The 15,155-nt window shown below is 58.3% G+C and overlaps 6 protein-coding genes across 6 annotated transcripts; 3 read left to right on the top strand and 3 right to left on the bottom strand.

Annotated features, from left to right (window-relative positions):
• The first annotated feature begins 1,058 nt into the window (after window positions 1–1,058).
• MYCTH_2315197 (uncharacterized protein) lies at window positions 1,059–3,873 on the top strand. Its single transcript, XM_003663018.1, has 2 exons — window positions 1,059–2,433; window positions 2,513–3,873. The coding sequence occupies exons 1-2, from the start codon at window positions 1,816–1,818 to the stop codon at window positions 3,575–3,577; spliced, it is 1,683 nt and encodes a 560-aa protein (XP_003663066.1). The 5' UTR covers window positions 1,059–1,815; the 3' UTR covers window positions 3,578–3,873.
• An 892-nt stretch (window positions 3,874–4,765) lies between these two features.
• On the top strand, window positions 4,766–5,632 carry MYCTH_2304487 (uncharacterized protein). Its single transcript, XM_003663019.1, has 2 exons — window positions 4,766–5,186; window positions 5,342–5,632. The coding sequence occupies exons 1-2, from the start codon at window positions 5,088–5,090 to the stop codon at window positions 5,573–5,575; spliced, it is 333 nt and encodes a 110-aa protein (XP_003663067.1). The 5' UTR covers window positions 4,766–5,087; the 3' UTR covers window positions 5,576–5,632.
• Window positions 5,633–6,030: 398 nt separating this feature from the next.
• On the bottom strand, window positions 6,031–8,251 carry MYCTH_2304489 (uncharacterized protein). Its single transcript, XM_003663020.1, has 3 exons — window positions 8,000–8,251; window positions 6,929–7,917; window positions 6,031–6,792 (listed from the first exon to the last, which is right to left on the bottom strand). Exons 1-3 carry the CDS (start codon window positions 8,096–8,098, stop codon window positions 6,528–6,530), a joined length of 1,353 nt encoding a protein of 450 aa, XP_003663068.1. The 5' UTR covers window positions 8,099–8,251; the 3' UTR covers window positions 6,031–6,527.
• Window positions 8,252–8,869: 618 nt separating this feature from the next.
• On the bottom strand, window positions 8,870–10,311 carry MYCTH_2304491 (uncharacterized protein). The gene has a single exon (XM_003663021.1). The coding sequence runs from the start codon at window positions 10,210–10,212 to the stop codon at window positions 8,983–8,985; it is 1,230 nt and encodes a 409-aa protein (XP_003663069.1). The 5' UTR covers window positions 10,213–10,311; the 3' UTR covers window positions 8,870–8,982.
• An 887-nt stretch (window positions 10,312–11,198) lies between these two features.
• On the bottom strand, window positions 11,199–12,117 carry MYCTH_2304495 (uncharacterized protein). The gene is made up of 3 exons (XM_003663022.1): window positions 11,901–12,117; window positions 11,745–11,791; window positions 11,199–11,620 (listed from the first exon to the last, which is right to left on the bottom strand). The coding sequence occupies exons 1-3, from the start codon at window positions 11,962–11,964 to the stop codon at window positions 11,300–11,302; spliced, it is 432 nt and encodes a 143-aa protein (XP_003663070.1). The 5' UTR covers window positions 11,965–12,117; the 3' UTR covers window positions 11,199–11,299.
• A 1,378-nt stretch (window positions 12,118–13,495) lies between these two features.
• Window positions 13,496–14,711, top strand: MYCTH_2304497 (uncharacterized protein). Its single transcript, XM_003663023.1, has one exon. It carries the CDS (start codon window positions 13,715–13,717, stop codon window positions 14,498–14,500), a length of 786 nt encoding a protein of 261 aa, XP_003663071.1. The 5' UTR covers window positions 13,496–13,714; the 3' UTR covers window positions 14,501–14,711.
• Window positions 14,712–15,155: the final 444 nt, after the last annotated feature.

Here is a 15,155-nt window from a genome sequence, read left to right on the forward strand (position 1 = left end):
GCTTCCTGCTTCGATTGGGCAGCCGCTGTGGAAGGACCTCGTAAGGCGATACTGGAGTTGAGGGTTTGACTGGCCAAGAAACGTTGCTTCTTCATGCAAAGATGTGCTGGAGGATTCTCATAACCCCTGGCTGGGCAACTTGTCCCCCTGCGCCCGAGCGTTTCAGGTTGGCCCAATCGAACGGAGCAAAGTAGGTTGTCGGATGCCAAGCGCCCAACCCGGCAATGCCTGCCGCGCTTTGTGTGGGAGGGCTTTTTGCCATTTTAGGAAACTACCGAAGATCCCCTGACGGCCACACGCCTCGCGCCCACCTTCCGTCTGGTTTTTTCGAGACTCTGCGGGAATGCTTGGGCCTAAGCGCCATTGACGGGCACAAGCAGCAAATCCTCAGACGGAAGGACAACTCGGATGAAGGTTTCGGGGGCCGTGACGAAGAATTTTAAAACAAACCGCGCGTACGGGAGGAGTCTACGTACCATGACCCAAGATACGGGTACTCTGTAGTGGAGGTCATGGTAGGTATCTTACGTATATCTGCGCATTAATTAGTATCATCTTGAAGTGCTTTCCCACTTGTCAACGACCACCGGGGTGCTTTTTGTATGCCGTACCACTTTGAAAAGTCAAATGTGGAGTTAGAACAGAAAAAAGCGTTTAACTCGATGGCAAAAAAAAGTTGGCTCGGCGAATCGATGGGGAAATCCGGGATGGTACCTCTATTAGCTTATAGCAGTATCCCTGCGTTTGTTTGTTTGTATGTACGGACTACTAGTAATTGAAGGTAGTTACGGCGAAATTCACACGCGATGGGGCAGATTAGTTACGGGACCGGAGATGTGAATGGCGGGACTGGTACGGAAAGCAAGCCCGCTTGGCATGAAACTTTCCTCCCCTGATCTCTTGACACCAGGAGGGGTCGGTTAGATTGATCCGCCCACTCATTTTCATTCGGACCTGATCCTTGGTTCAGATCATCCCTCCACCTGCCCACGAAATCGTTCTTCAGGGCCAGTTCCCTTCCTTGGCTGGTTAAATTTGTTTCTCAAAGTCTCTTGATTCTTCGAGCCACTCTCCTTTATTTTGCTTTGCTGTCACGAGCAGTTGCAGGCACTTCCATCGTTTAGTGACTGCGCTGCACCGGCCCTGACCACTTCACCCACAAAACCACATCACCATTTTTTTCACCCGCTTCTTCACAACTGGCCGCTGGACGCTGCCACCCCTTTTCATTCTCTTCGTGGCTACCTCGGCATTTTAGGGAGCCGACAACACGTTCCCTCAACAATTACCAAGAGCAGTGACATGATCGGGTGAAGCCGACCGACCCGGATTCCACTTGATAACGGCTGCTCGCCTCTGGTTTTCTGCGGAAACTTCTGTCGCACTCAAGAAGCATCGACAGAACAGAAGACAACAACAACAACAACTGCCCAGCTCCCGCAGCAGGACTCGGCGAGGACTGGGGACCATTTCGATCTTTTTATTTCGATTCTACAGCCCCGTTTTGAACGCTTGATTGCGTCGACAACTTACAGCATCTCGCGAGAATATTGATATCTCGACGACCAGCCCACGACGGCACGACCCCGGCTTGATTCAGTTCTTAGCAGGACGGCCCCAGGAGAAGTGCATGCGGGAATCAGCAAGCGGGACTAACTGAACATCATGTCTGCCCCACCAAGCACTGGCGCCGCGGCCGCTGGCGGACAAGGAGGAGCAGCAGGAGCAGGAGCAGGAGCAGCGGCAGGAGGAGGAGCTGGAGGTGGAGCTGGCGAGGCGGCGAAGTCGAGCGTGGACCCGTATGTGGTCAACGCGATGCTCTCTCACTATTTGCTCCTTGTTCTGGGTTGCATCGGGGTGGCCCTTCTCGCCTGGAGGGTGACTCAGCTGCTGGTCAGGTACGTCCGGACCGTGACCTGCCTCCACAACGACACGCAGCGCTACTTCGCCGAGGCCTCGGGCAAGTACTCGTGGTTCAAGAAGAACGTGCAATACGCGCCCATCTTCAGCAAGCGCCACAACCGCGAGTTCCAGCTCAGCTCGGCCCTCAACGTCGGGACTCTGCCCACCCGGATGCAGCTGGTCTTTCTGGTCGGCTACTTCGCGACCAATGTGGCCTTTTGCGTCATGACCATCGACTTTTCCGGATCCTTGGGGAGTGTGGCGTCCCTGGTGAGGAACCGGACCGGTTATCTTTCCGTCGTCAACATGATTCCGCTCTTCCTGATGGCCGGCAGAAATAACCCGCTCATCACCCTCCTCGGCATATCCTTTGACACCTTCAACCTCCTCCACCGATGGCTCGGCCGCATCGTGATGCTCGAGGCCGTTGCCCACACTCTGGCTTTCCTCATCAGCAACGCCTCGAGGAGCAGCTGGGCCGGCGCCTTCGACACGACCTTCAAGGTTCCCTTCTTGATGTGGGGATTCATCGTAAGTCGCCTCTGATCTTCCCCCCAAGACGTACCCCGGGGGGGGGAGTGGGGGAAGCGTTATACTAAGCCTACAACAGGCAACCGCCGCGTTCGTTGCCATTTGCATCCAGGCCTCCAGTATCTTCCGCCACGCCTACTACGAGACCTTCAAGCTCGCACACATCGCCCTCGCCATCCTCTCCATCATCGGCCTATGGTACCACCTCGACCTCAAGAAGCTCCCGCAGCTCAAGTATCTCTACGCCGTAGTGGTGCTGTGGGTCTTCGACAGGGCTGCGCGGCTCATCCGGCTCGCGTACCGCAACGTCGGCGCGGGCGGCACCAAGACGCTGGTCGAAGCCCTTCCCGGCGGCGCATGCCGCGTGACCGTCACCATGGCGCGGCCGTGGGACTTCAAGCCGGGCCAGCACGCATACCTGTACATGCCGACGATCGGCTACTGGCAGTCGCACCCCTTCACCGTCGCCTGGAGCGACGAGTCCGACCACCATTCGGCCGAGGAGAAGCTGCCGATGCGCCGCCAGGACATCCTGGGCAACAAGAAGACGACCTTCTCCTTCATTGTCCGCGGCCGCACCGGCTTCACTGGGGCCCTGTACAGCCGCGCCGCGGCCCATCCCGACGGCAAGATGGTCACGCGCTGCCTGGTCGAGGGCCCCTACCGCGGCTCCAGCCGGCTGCACTCGTACGGCACGGTCATGCTGTTCGCCGGCGGCGTGGGCATCACGCAGGCGGTGCCGCACGTGCGCGACCTCGTGGCGGGCTACAGCAACGGCACCGTGGCCACGCGCAAGGTCATCATGGTGTGGACGATCCAGTCGCCCGAGCATCTCGAGTGGATCCGCCCGTGGATGACCGAGGTGCTGGCCATGGAGAAGCGGCGCGAGGTCCTGCGCATCTTGCTCTTCGTCAGCCGCCCGCGCTCCACCAAGGAGATCCACTCGCCCAGCGCGACCGTCCAGATGTTCCCCGGCCGGCCCAACATCGACACCCTGCTGGGCCACGAGATGGAGAACCAGATCGGCACCATGGCGGTGTCGGTCTGCGGCCCGGGAGCGCTGAGTGACGAGGTGAGGAGGGCGGTGAGGAGCAGGCAGTATCAGGGGAATGTGGACTTTGTCGAGGAGGCGTTTTCGTGGTAAGAGAGGGGCAAGCGACTCGAGAAGAGAAGGGGGGGCGGGGAACCCGCCGGAGATTTTGAGATTTTGGGGAGTTGGATTTGGGACGAGCTCTGCTATCATGGTGCGTGTGCCTGTCCTGTCCTGTCCGTCTGTTCTCTGTTTGGCTGTCCAACTTGGCCATGGCGGCGGCGGCGGCGGCGGCGGCGTTGGTGGCGGAGCGTCGAGGACGATTTTTCTTGTACATTGTTAGCTTTTTCCGTGTGTATTGTTGGCGGATCGGTACATATTTACATGGCTTCAGCTTCCATGGTACTGTTACCTGATGTGGAAGCATATGTTCTCCGTGATACTTGTCTAGTGTATGGGCTGCCGAGTACGGATTGTATTGTTCATTCCCTCAAACGAAGGCTCAGGAGCGATATTCTTGCAGTTCCCGCCAAGACCATACATAGTATGTATGTATGTGCATACCTACCCTGCCTACATACAGAGTACGGTAATCCGTGGATTCCTTATTGCATAGGCTTGCGCGTACACTAGTCTGATCAGTACGGATCTACGGACGTCCATAAGGTAGCGTAGGCGAAGGAGGTAAGGTACGGAGTAGTGAATGTGCGGATTAGTCCGTACAGTATCCGTACACCGCACTGTATACACTGGACCCTCCTGCTCCACCTGCGCGCCTCACCGAGCGTCGCCTGACGTCGCAGCTGCCCGCTCCTTATCAGTTATCTACCTAATAAGGTACCTAACATAAATAGAGTACCGATTGCACCCAGTGCTTCAAACAACAGCCTGTTCACCCGCTCCGACGACGCCGGAGAGAGACCCTCAGCGTCCGGCCACTCTGATAACTCAAGCCACAAGCTCTTCCCCCATTTCGTTTTGTACCGTTTTTTTATCTAAGGAATACACACACTTGAACCACCGTTTGCCTGTGCTCGTGCCTGTGCTCTTCATTTGCTTGCTACCTGAATCTTGGTTGTTCAACTTTCTTTGCGCCTTTCCAGCCGCCGCCGTCGCCGCCGCCTTTGTCCTTGTTCGGCCTCGAGCTGCCTGTCGCGTCGGTCTAGACCTGCTCCAATCCCCACGGGTTCGAGCACATAGGTACTGTACTGTACACACACCTAGCGGTAGGGTCAATTCCCTCTCCCCTTCACAGTGGCGCTTTCTTCGGTTGATCTCGGCCTTCGCGCCGTCTGAGCCTCAGCTGCCCATGACCAGCCCCGCACCAGACCACAAGGCCGACGCCCGGGTCATTCCAAACGTTTGACGCCTAACTTGTCTCGGGTACATTGCTTACTGTGCGCGCAGCGAGCATCGCGACGGCCGCCGACGCCCATCCGGACGGACACATCTCGTCGGTATCCCGATCAGCCAAACGAAAGAAGCAGCCCACGAGCAACGACACCCCTTGTGCATCTCTCCAACCTTTTTCGGCCGCCACCCGTCGAATATCACGCAGCTCCCCGACTGCGTACCCTCAAACAAGGTTCACCGGTGAACAACGGCCGGAGCCGACCCTGCAACCATGGGCCTCGCCTACAACACCTACCTCAACAGCAACCGCGTCTACGGCTGCAAGGGCTGCAAAACCCACCTAGCCAACCATGACGACATCATCAGCAGGGTACGCTGTTACACCTCGAGCTAGCCCCTTCTCTTCCCCCTCTCCCCCCCCCCCCTTTCTTCCCTCTTCCTTCCGCCGCGCCAGGGTACCAAGAAAGATAGACCACTAACCTCGTCATCCCTCTTTCCCCCCCGCTTCTTTTCCGACGAAAACAGAACTTCCGCGGCCAGCACGGCAAGGCGTACCTCTTCAACAGCGTGGTCAACGTCGAGGCCGGCGAGCCGTCGGAGCGCAACATGACGACGGGCCGGCACGTGGTGCGCGACATCACCTGCCGGACCTGCAACGAGGTGGTGGGGTGGAAGTACGACAAGGCGTACGAGTCGAGCGAGAAGTACAAGGAGGGCAAGTTCATCCTCGAGGCCGAGCTCCTCTGCACCGTCAGCTAGTTCCGTTCACGTTGGGGAGAAAGGGAGTGGGCGAAAAGGGCCCGGGGGGGGGGGGGTTGGCTCACTTATCCCGGACTTTTTACGCAACAACGGGTGTGAAGTTATCCCACCTCTGGAAACTGGTCCTGGTCCTCACGGGCGTACCCTTGCTTAAAGGATACATACGGAGGAACGGATGGGTTGCCAGTTGGAATGCCCGGAGAGGACGGAGAAGACAGAGGAAGACCTTTTTGGGTTTGACGGGGCGGGACTCTACCAAGCAGTGCGCTCTCGCCAAGTTCAGGCGCAAGCTCTCGCTGGCCGGGGTCTGTTAGTTTGTCCAGCTTCCTTTTCTTTCCACACACTGGCCGAGACCTGGGGTTGGGGTTGCATCATTGCGGTTTGAGAACTTTGGGTTGGGGCAGGTTTGGGCGTCTCGGGTTTGGTTTTGCTTTTTTTTTTTTTTTTTTTTTTTTTTTTGTCTCTTCTTGGGCTGCCGACATAGGGCGGCGCATGCCTCTACAATGAAACGACCAACAACTTGGAACAAGCAGTCCGGGTAACCCGGGAGTTTCTGAAAGGTCTCTCGTGAGGTTGTCATATAGGTCCAGCCATCCACCGGCAGGCAAATTTCGGGTCACATAGGCCTGAAGACACACTGAATGAGTTTAAAAGACACACACATGTTGATTATAAAAACCCAGACGCCGTCACTCCGTTAGCACAGATTGCTCGCCCTGCCTGGACGAGTTCAATGAACCCATGACCGGTGTCTGCGCCTGTCCCGAGATTCCCATGCGAGACACAGGCACACCTCACCTCACCCCTTATACGACCTTCCAAGGAATAAAATCTGTCCCCGTATCTACCGCGGAATCCCACGCCAGTACGGCCAGACTGCCGTTTATGCGTCTATACACATGCCAGGAGGGCCAAGAGCGACGCTTTCCGTCACAGGCTACCGATCATACCTTTAATTGTGCTCAATCGGCTCCTCGGGCAGTAGCTCCTCCACCTCACGCACGCGAAGGAACTCAAAGGGCGGCTGGACGACGCCGTTGAAGAGGAATGTCGAGTAGACCAGCAGGGCGAAACCGACCACCTGCAGCCACTTGAACGTCTCCCAGCCGAGGCCGAGCGACACCATCCAGATGAAGAGGGTGCGGCACGTGTCGATGGTCGAGCGCGCCGTGGCACTCACGCTGCGCGTGACCGATAGGCCGAAGAAGTTGAACCCGCTAGTTTGGTGGGGGTTCGCTCCGCGTTAGCAAGCCCAACATTGTATATATATATACATACATATATAACTCCGCAGCAGGGGGGTTTAAAGACGGGGAAAGAGGGAGAAAAAAGGGAGGGAAGGAGAATGCTCACCCGATGCTGATCATGATCAAGACGCTCGAGACGAACACGGGCCGGTACTCCCAAAACTGCCGCCACCCCTCGACCATGTCGAACGGCCCGTTCCTCCCGGCCTCGGTCCTGCCCACCACGGCATGCAGCACCACCATGCCCAGCAGGGTGACGGAGAAGCCGAAGATGCCCTCCCAGCCGACCACGCGGAGGGGCTCGATGGCGGAGCGCTCCAGGATCCACTCCTCCAGGACGAACTGGGTTGCGGTGAAGATCTGGGCGCCCGCGATCATCAGGACGCCCAGGATGACGCGGAGGGCGTCGGCGCTGAAGCCCTGGGGCTCGACGGCGTGGTGGTGCTTCGGGTCCGGCTGGATGGCGCCGGCCAGGCCGACGACGCCGACGCCCAGCATGACGCCGACGAGGGACAACCACTGGAAGAGGTGCAGGTGGCGGCGCAGGAAGACGACGCTGAACAGGCCGACAAAGAGCACCAGCGCGCCCCGCGTCATCTGGTAGATGGACGCCGCCACGAGCAGCAGGCCGGCGTTCATGAGCGTCGTGCCCAGGATGTCGCAGATGGCGGGCAGCGCGAGCAGGGTGACGCGCCAGCCGCGGAGGACCGAGGGGCAGTCGTGGGGCTTGGGGACGCCGCAGTCGTTGATGTTGCTGCTGCTGCTGTTGCTGTTGCTGTTGTTGTTGTTGTTGCCGCCCGACGACGACCGGTTCGGGTTGAGGGCGGTGGTGGAGTGGATGCTGGCGCCGTCGTCGGCGTCGGCGTCGGCGTCGGCGTCGTTGTTCTCGTTGTCGACCGTGGCGATGGGTTGGTAGCTCGCCGAGGAGGGCGAGGTGGTGCCGCCGACGTAGCGGCGGTAGAGAGAGATGAGGCCGACGACGAGCCAGCAACCCATCTCGCCGACGAACATCTGCAGGGTCTGGATGACGGGCTGCTCAAAGTGCTGGCGCTTCTTGGGGTCGGGGTTGTCGCAGTCGCGGACGCATTGGTTGTCCTTTTGGGAGACGGTCAGCACGAAAGATGCGGGAGGCGGGATGGAGGAGCGGGGAGAGATTTGGGAGGGACGGGGAGCGTACCTGATACTTGGTCAGGAGCGTGTTGCACACGCCCGTGAACAGCATCATGGCCACCAAGAACGGGATAAGAGCCCGCGGGGGAGTAACTGCGGTCGCCATGGTTGCGGTCGGAGAACCCCACGGCGAGGGGCTTGAGGAGGTCGCTGAGAAGGAGGAGGAGGAGGACGAGGACGAGGACGAGGCGAGATCAAGGTAAAAAGGTGCCCGGATAAAGGCACCGGGTCCGGGCGGATTGAAACCAGAGCTCGCCGGCTACCCAGACGATAAGGGATCAAGACTGTGTTTGACGACCCCGACTGTCTCAATCGGGGGGTTGAATAAGATGGGAGGGACAAGCTAGGTTGGTCCCTTTCAGGAGATGCGAGGAATGGAGGGCCCGAGGCAGGTGATGCCTCTGTTTCGGCCCCTAAGGTTTTGAGAGGAGAGAAGGAAGGCTGGGCCGACAGAGTGACCGTGTGACGCTGCTAGTGGAGCCTAGATAAGGCCCGCAGCCTAACGCCCTGCTGATTGATAGGACAAGAACCGCGCACCTCAGGCGGCCTGAGCTCTGGCCAACAAGAAGCTCCCAAGTGGATTTCAACCCCAGATTTCGGTGGCCTTGCAGCTCCGCACCCAACAGACCCAACGAGAACCTCAACGGCTAACGGTGCACTCGAGTGGCAACTGGGCACCGAGATCGTCAACTGCGTTGGGCTGGCAGACGGAAAGAATGGATAAAATTCGTGCCTTATTACAAAATCAAATATAAACTTTGTCATTGTTTTGCTTCAGCCACAGGAAACAGCCATCCGTAAACCATTACTAGTACACACACGTGCGCCAAGTTGTAACCAATGCTTGCTTCTCCCAACGCCATGCAAGGGTATCGCGTATTCGGTGGTTGAAAGAAAGGATCCAATAGACCAGAAACCCCCCCCCCCCCCCAAAAGTGTGCCCATTACTGCTGATGCCTTGGGTAGTATATGCCTTAGCCTTAATTAACATCAGTACTTCTTCCCATTACCACCCTTGCGTTTCTCCTTCGGCTTTTTGTCCTTCAGGTTGTTGTAGTGCGGGATGCCCAGCTCCTCGTCGCGAGCCAGCCTCTCGCGGTCCCGCTCGGTGAGCGGCACGCCCTCGATGCTCTTGACTCGCCGGCCCTCCAGGAACATGACGAGCCCGCCAGCCATCCCAACGAGACAGGCAATGGCTACCAGGAACCCGGTCGCCCAGCTCGGGCGGTCGTATCTGTTCATGCCCCACATGATGCCGCAGAGGCCGCACTGCGCGAACGTGTTCCCGACCATGGCCCAGATGACAAAGTCCAGCTTCCACAGCGCGGTCGCCGCCGCCCGGGTGCCGGTCAGCGGCGCCCTCGGCATGCTCCTCTGCGGGATGGGCACGCAGCTCCGGGGCACGTCGGCGGGGACGTTGTCCGGGCCGACGTCTGCCGGCAGCGCCTGCGTACCCGGCAGCCGGAACCAGCCGTTGTGGATGCCCGCGAGGCGGCGGAGGCCCTCGTGCTTCCGCAGGACCCGGTACCGGAGGAGAAAGTAGAGATCCCGGAAGCGCCAGGGCGCGAGGCCGAAGGCGGTGACGCAGAAGAGCGCCGTCAGGATCTGGGCGTCCCACTCGATCCACTTGCGCCGCGGCGAGTCGATGTCGTCGCAGGTCGGGCGGCACATGGCCGGCGCGGCGTTGCAGAGCAGCAGGAAGATCATGCCGCCCCACGCGACGACGTTGAGGCCGTAGACGGTCCAGAAGCAGCCCATCGGCGTGGTGAAGAAGGCCCAGAAATCTCCGAGTCCCTGCTGCAGCGTCTCTCGCCAGGAGTACCTCGGCGGGAAGTGGTAGCCGTTCTCGAACGGTTCGGTCGATTCGTTCTCCCGGCGCGCTGGCCTGGTAAGGGTGGCCTCCTCGGAAGACCTGACGGGGCTGGCCTCCGGATCCGATGCCCCCCGCGGCTCCTGGATTCCGAGACTCTCCAAGTGTTTCTCGCCATGTCCTGCAGACGATACTCCTCCGCCCGGCGTTGTCCCGGGAGGCGGTGACGCCTTCCCGTCAAGTGGTGTATATGAAGAAAAGACGGAAGAGGGGACGTGGCTGGTCGCTGCCGTGAGCCCTTCTGGCGCGTTCGAGTCAACAAGCTCCTGCGACAGCCTCGGCGTTGTTGACGAAGCATTCGATCCCGCTCGTGTTCGTCCCTGCTCGGGGCCGCTAGCATGGTCGGCCATGGCACTGAATCCCTAACGTGCGTGTCTGTTTTTCTTTCGCTTTGAATCACTCGCTGGCCGCCGCTCGTACTCGGCGACACTTGGTAGTGCAAGGAGCGGTGTCCGCGATAGACACCCGATCTGCAAGAGCAGACCAATTGGGCTTATAATCAACGAGGAAAAGGATTTTTTTTAAAAAAAGAAAATATAAAAAGCACAATGACGTTTGAAGGACAACGAAACTCTATGGTTGCCCTGGACCAAGAAAATAGAAAGATTATTTCCCTGTTCGAGTCCGGGGACCAACAGGCCGCCTGCGACGACCGCAGGCCAAGAGGCGCAGTGCAGGGTGGGTGCACGGGCAAAGGAGTGACGACAACATCTTGGTTTTGATTTGAAGAGGGCGTCCTCGATCAACTGCCGCTGCATTGGCCTGCTTGCGTGGCAACGAAAGGCGCAGGGAGGTTACAGGGGGCGGCAGCGGCTCGCTTGGCCGGATGGGGGCTAGCGCATTCAATAACCTTTAGCGCAGCGCAGCGCCAAGGGCCTGGCTCTAGACCGTCGATCAGGGTGTCACTAACCAGTTACACTAATCCCTTTCTCCAGAGCGCTGGGAGGTTGTTCCAGCCGCTGAACAGACACGTAATTAGTGCATTTATATTCTTGTTTTATGTTGTCAGTATTTTCTATTTTATGTTCTTAAACATCCGCAATGCAACGGCAGATATCGCTCGAATCAGTCCGACTCCATGCCGTACATACATCTTCATCCAAGGTGGTGCTCTGGGTGGAACTCCCGTCCTAAGATGCTATTGTGTTCCCACTCCAACCGAAACCAAATTCTCGCCTCTCTCTGCCCAGCCTTCGGATACCGTCATGACCTCTACGTTTCCTGTTCCGCAATAACGCCGGCACTCCTGATGTAGTTACTGACACCCTCTCGTTCGCTCTCCAAGGCAAATATGGTTCCCGGGTGCGCCCCCCCCCCCCCCCCGACAACCTCCAGGGCAGAGTGAGGAGACGATGCTGTGGCGAGCAACCAATCCGTCATCATCCAACAATCCACGACCCGGAGTAGCTTCCACCGCCGGAGGGAAACAAGGATCGCCTAGTACTTGTGCCTCGTACTGTAATCCTTGGGGCTGACCACCAGACCGCGCCCCTTCTTGGCGCCGCGGTACACCGTCTCGATGATGTCGATCAGCTCCTGCTTATCCTCGAGCACCCAGTTGAGCTTGTTGTTGTTGCCGGTGCCAAAGTCGCACATGATGTGCTTGTTTCGGAAGAAGAACATGATGGAGCACGGGTCGTACAGCTCGTACATGGCGTTGAAGTCGGGCACTTGATCGATGTCGCAGAGGTAGATGACGGCGAAGTTCTTGACGCGCTCCGCGATCTTGAAGAGCGTTTCGTCCTGGCGCATGCAGTCCTGGATGGGGGGTGGCCGTGGTTGTCAGCCTCCGTCTCTGTCTCTCTCTCTCTCTCTCTCTCTCTCTCTCCCCCTCTCGGGCTGGATGGGAGAGAGGTGTCAAGGCAGGAGTGCGGCAACTTACCGGATCGTGGTCGCGGCCGAAGCGGATGACGACGACGCGTTCTTCCTCTGTTGTTGTTCAGGTTAGCGGCTGGAAATGTCGGTCGTCTTGGGAGAAATTCGGTCTGTGAGTAGCGAGCGAGGCAAAGGGGGTTCAAAGGTGAGTTAGTGCACTAACCTGACAGGATGGCTTGGTCGACATGCCAGCCAGAGGGCAGGTGGGGGAGCATAACAGAGCCCATTTTGCGGCGCTTGTTGTTACTGTTGATCTGGATATACTCGGATACGCTATGAGCGATCGGGTGGTGCAGGTCGCCGGTGGTGGTGTAGGTGAGGCAGTTGCGATGGTTGATGAATGCCCCGCGATGTGGCTCTCGAGGCTGCAGCGATTGGACCTTGATGGACGATTCGAGAGGTCTCGCTGCTGCACACACAGTGCAAATGCCACAGTGCAAATGCCACAGTGCAAATGCCAAGCCAATGACGTAGCCACGGCACTGTGAGAGAAGAAGAGAGTGGGAAGGCAGAAACTCCCACGGTAATCCGTAATAAGTAACAATCCACAGCAGCAATAATCTTCAATATTGGGGGCCTTCTCCGCTATGGGCTTGCAACCCAAACGAGCCTCGAGAACCCATGTCCGCCAGACTCAAACCACAAGTCATCCATCCATTATTAAGGCACGACCACGAGAAGTTGTCAAACAATCGCGGGAAACGTAACTCATCGTTCTTAGGCGCTACTGTTATCGTCACTTTGTCTAAAATAAGCCCACGATGCGGAAGCTAAGACCGTCAACACGGACTGACCTTGCCATGGTGAAGGTATTTCGAAGTCGGTGAGACGAACGAAGCCAAGCCAACCCAGCAAAAAGCGCACCTAAAGCCCAAAAAGGCGACATGCATGAGTAGACGAGGAGGAAGACGTTTCTCGTTGAAGGGGGCCCGTCATAGCTGTTAACAAGCTGGGCTGCATGTACGCCCCCATCAACGGCGCTTTCGTCGTCCTCATCCGTTCATCAACCAAGGCGATGTTGGGGGGCGGACTCATAATGTGTCCACAGATCCATGGCGAGCTTGGGGCGTACATACATACAATGCTCGAAAGAGAACATCCCTACAGCTTGGCTAGGATAGACACGTCAACAGGATGGATATCGGAAGCGCTGAGGCCTTCAGCAGCCTGCAGCATATCAGCTGATGAGCGCCAGTTTCATCGTCCTTCCATTCACACCGGCACCTCCTAGGGCAAGTAAGCGAGAAACAGCAACATTGGCCTTGGTAAATGGCGTGCGACACAAACGAGTCCATCTCACGGAGTGGAAAGCGGCCGCTACTTGGTTCTGCTCAGATATGGCTCACTCAGGACGCACAACAGGATAAATAGTCTTTTAACATGTTCCCCCCCCCTCGATCACCCCGTTCTGGCCTCGTCCCCGAACAGACCGTTCACCGGTCACCTATGTGGAAGGCCCGTCACCAAGCACGTAAAGGGTCAATTCAGCGCCGATTTCAATGGAGAACCCCCCTTGTGCTTTTGGAGGTGGTTTTCTAGAAACCGGCCGCGACAGACGGCACCTTCGACAGGCCGTCATCCGTGAAACGGCCCTTGGGGTGCCGGTTGCCCATGTCTGAGACGAGGACCTGGCTTTCAGGGGCTGCCAGCTGATTTTATCACCATGCAGAGGTCGAGGAGGGGAAGAGCTGCAATGACGAGCTGCGGCGAGAGACGGACTGCGTATGCTTGCGACATCACGGCGTCAAACCCCGGCGGCAGGTCTTGCTCTTTCGGACGGAGAAGACGCGTATGTGGTACATACGTATATATACTCCCACCTGATCCCCCGTGGTGCGGATGGAAGAAACCCAAGTCGGCATAAGCGTTCTTCCTTTGCCAGAATCCTCCCCGTCTTTGCCCGTGGCTAGACTCTTATAGCTCTTGACCGTCGCTGATCCCTCCATCTCTCTCTCTCGTGCTAGTCAACGATAAAACATGGCCATCCTCGACTCTCGCGACCTCGTCGACACGGCCGCAGCCGTGAGCGCTCTCGTGGACGTCCTCTACGCGCAGCCGACCGCGCCCCCTTCCCTCTACGTCGACCTCGAGGGCATCAACCTGTCCAGGTACGGCAGCATCTCCATCCTGCAGATCTACGTCCGCCCGCTCGACCAGGCCTACCTCGTCGACATCCACACCCTGGGCCGGACCGCCTTTTGCACGCCCGGCGGCGCCTACACCGCCTCCGCGGGCCGCACCCTCCGGGACCTGCTGGAGGACGAGGCGGTGGCCAAGGTCTTCTTCGACGTCCGGAACGACTCGGACGCGCTCTACAGCCACTTCGGCGTCCGCCTCGAGGGCGTCGTGGACCTGCAGCTGATGGAGCTCGCCACGCGGCCGGCGCCCGCCGTCCGGCCCCGCAACGTCTTCGTCAGCGGCCTGGCCAAGTGCATCGAGCGGGACGGCGTGCTGGCGCCGGCGGAGCGGGTCGCCTGGGCGGCCGCCAAGGACCGCGGCCGGCGCCTGTTCGCGCCCGAGCTCGGCGGGACCTACTCCGTCTTCAACCAGCGGCCTCTCACCGAGGAGGTGTGGCTCTACTCCGTCCAGGACGTCCGCTTCCTGCCCCGCCTGTGGGCGCTCTACGACGCCCGGCTCCGGCGCAAGCCCGGCTGGGAGCACAAGGTGCGCGACGCCGCCCGGGACCGCGTCGCGCAGTCCCAGACGCCCAGCTTCGACGGCAAGGGGCGCCACATGGCCCTGCCTCCCGATGGTTGGTTTTAGTGACGGGAGGCCAGACAAGCAGACGGCTTGTCGTTGGGAAGAATTCTATATACTATATATATATATTTATAGGTCGGAGTGAATGTAACTCGGAGGTTGTCGGTTGATAACATCGTCACCACCATCATTACTTGTCAACTTCGCTTGTAATCCCGCTCTCTCGCAGGCAGACGCCTCACCCAAGCCGTCGGGGAAAGAGGGCGAGTGCCCAGTGAATCAAACCATACGTTAGGAATGAATCACAGCGACCCAGACGCCGCCATTCCATGTCAAAGGTTATATATAAGCCAAACTCTACAGCGTCGACAAACGAGCTGAAACCGTTATTCTCTCAATTCGTACAATCCAGCCCACGTAAACCCGCCCTTGGTATCCTTCATCCCGAAATATCCCGTAAACTCCAGCCCCGGAGATCCTCTTCAAATGGAGATAACAAGATACACCGACGCCTCCCCGACCCACCAGAGGGGACAAAACAAGAAATATAGACTTCGAATCCCGTTGACCTGTTTCACCGTTTTGTTGTGCTCAAACTCAGGCACGGACCCCGCAAAGTTAATACCCAGGTTCGCGTTCCCCCCTTTTTTCCCTCCCATCACGAGACCGAAAAGGATGCAATGTACCAAGAAAGTGTCCGCTCGCGCATCCCTCTTGT

Source organism: Thermothelomyces thermophilus, chromosome 3, assembly GCF_000226095.1.
Source record: "Thermothelomyces thermophilus ATCC 42464 chromosome 3, complete sequence".
Lineage (NCBI taxonomy): Eukaryota > Fungi > Ascomycota > Sordariomycetes > Sordariales > Chaetomiaceae > Thermothelomyces > Thermothelomyces thermophilus.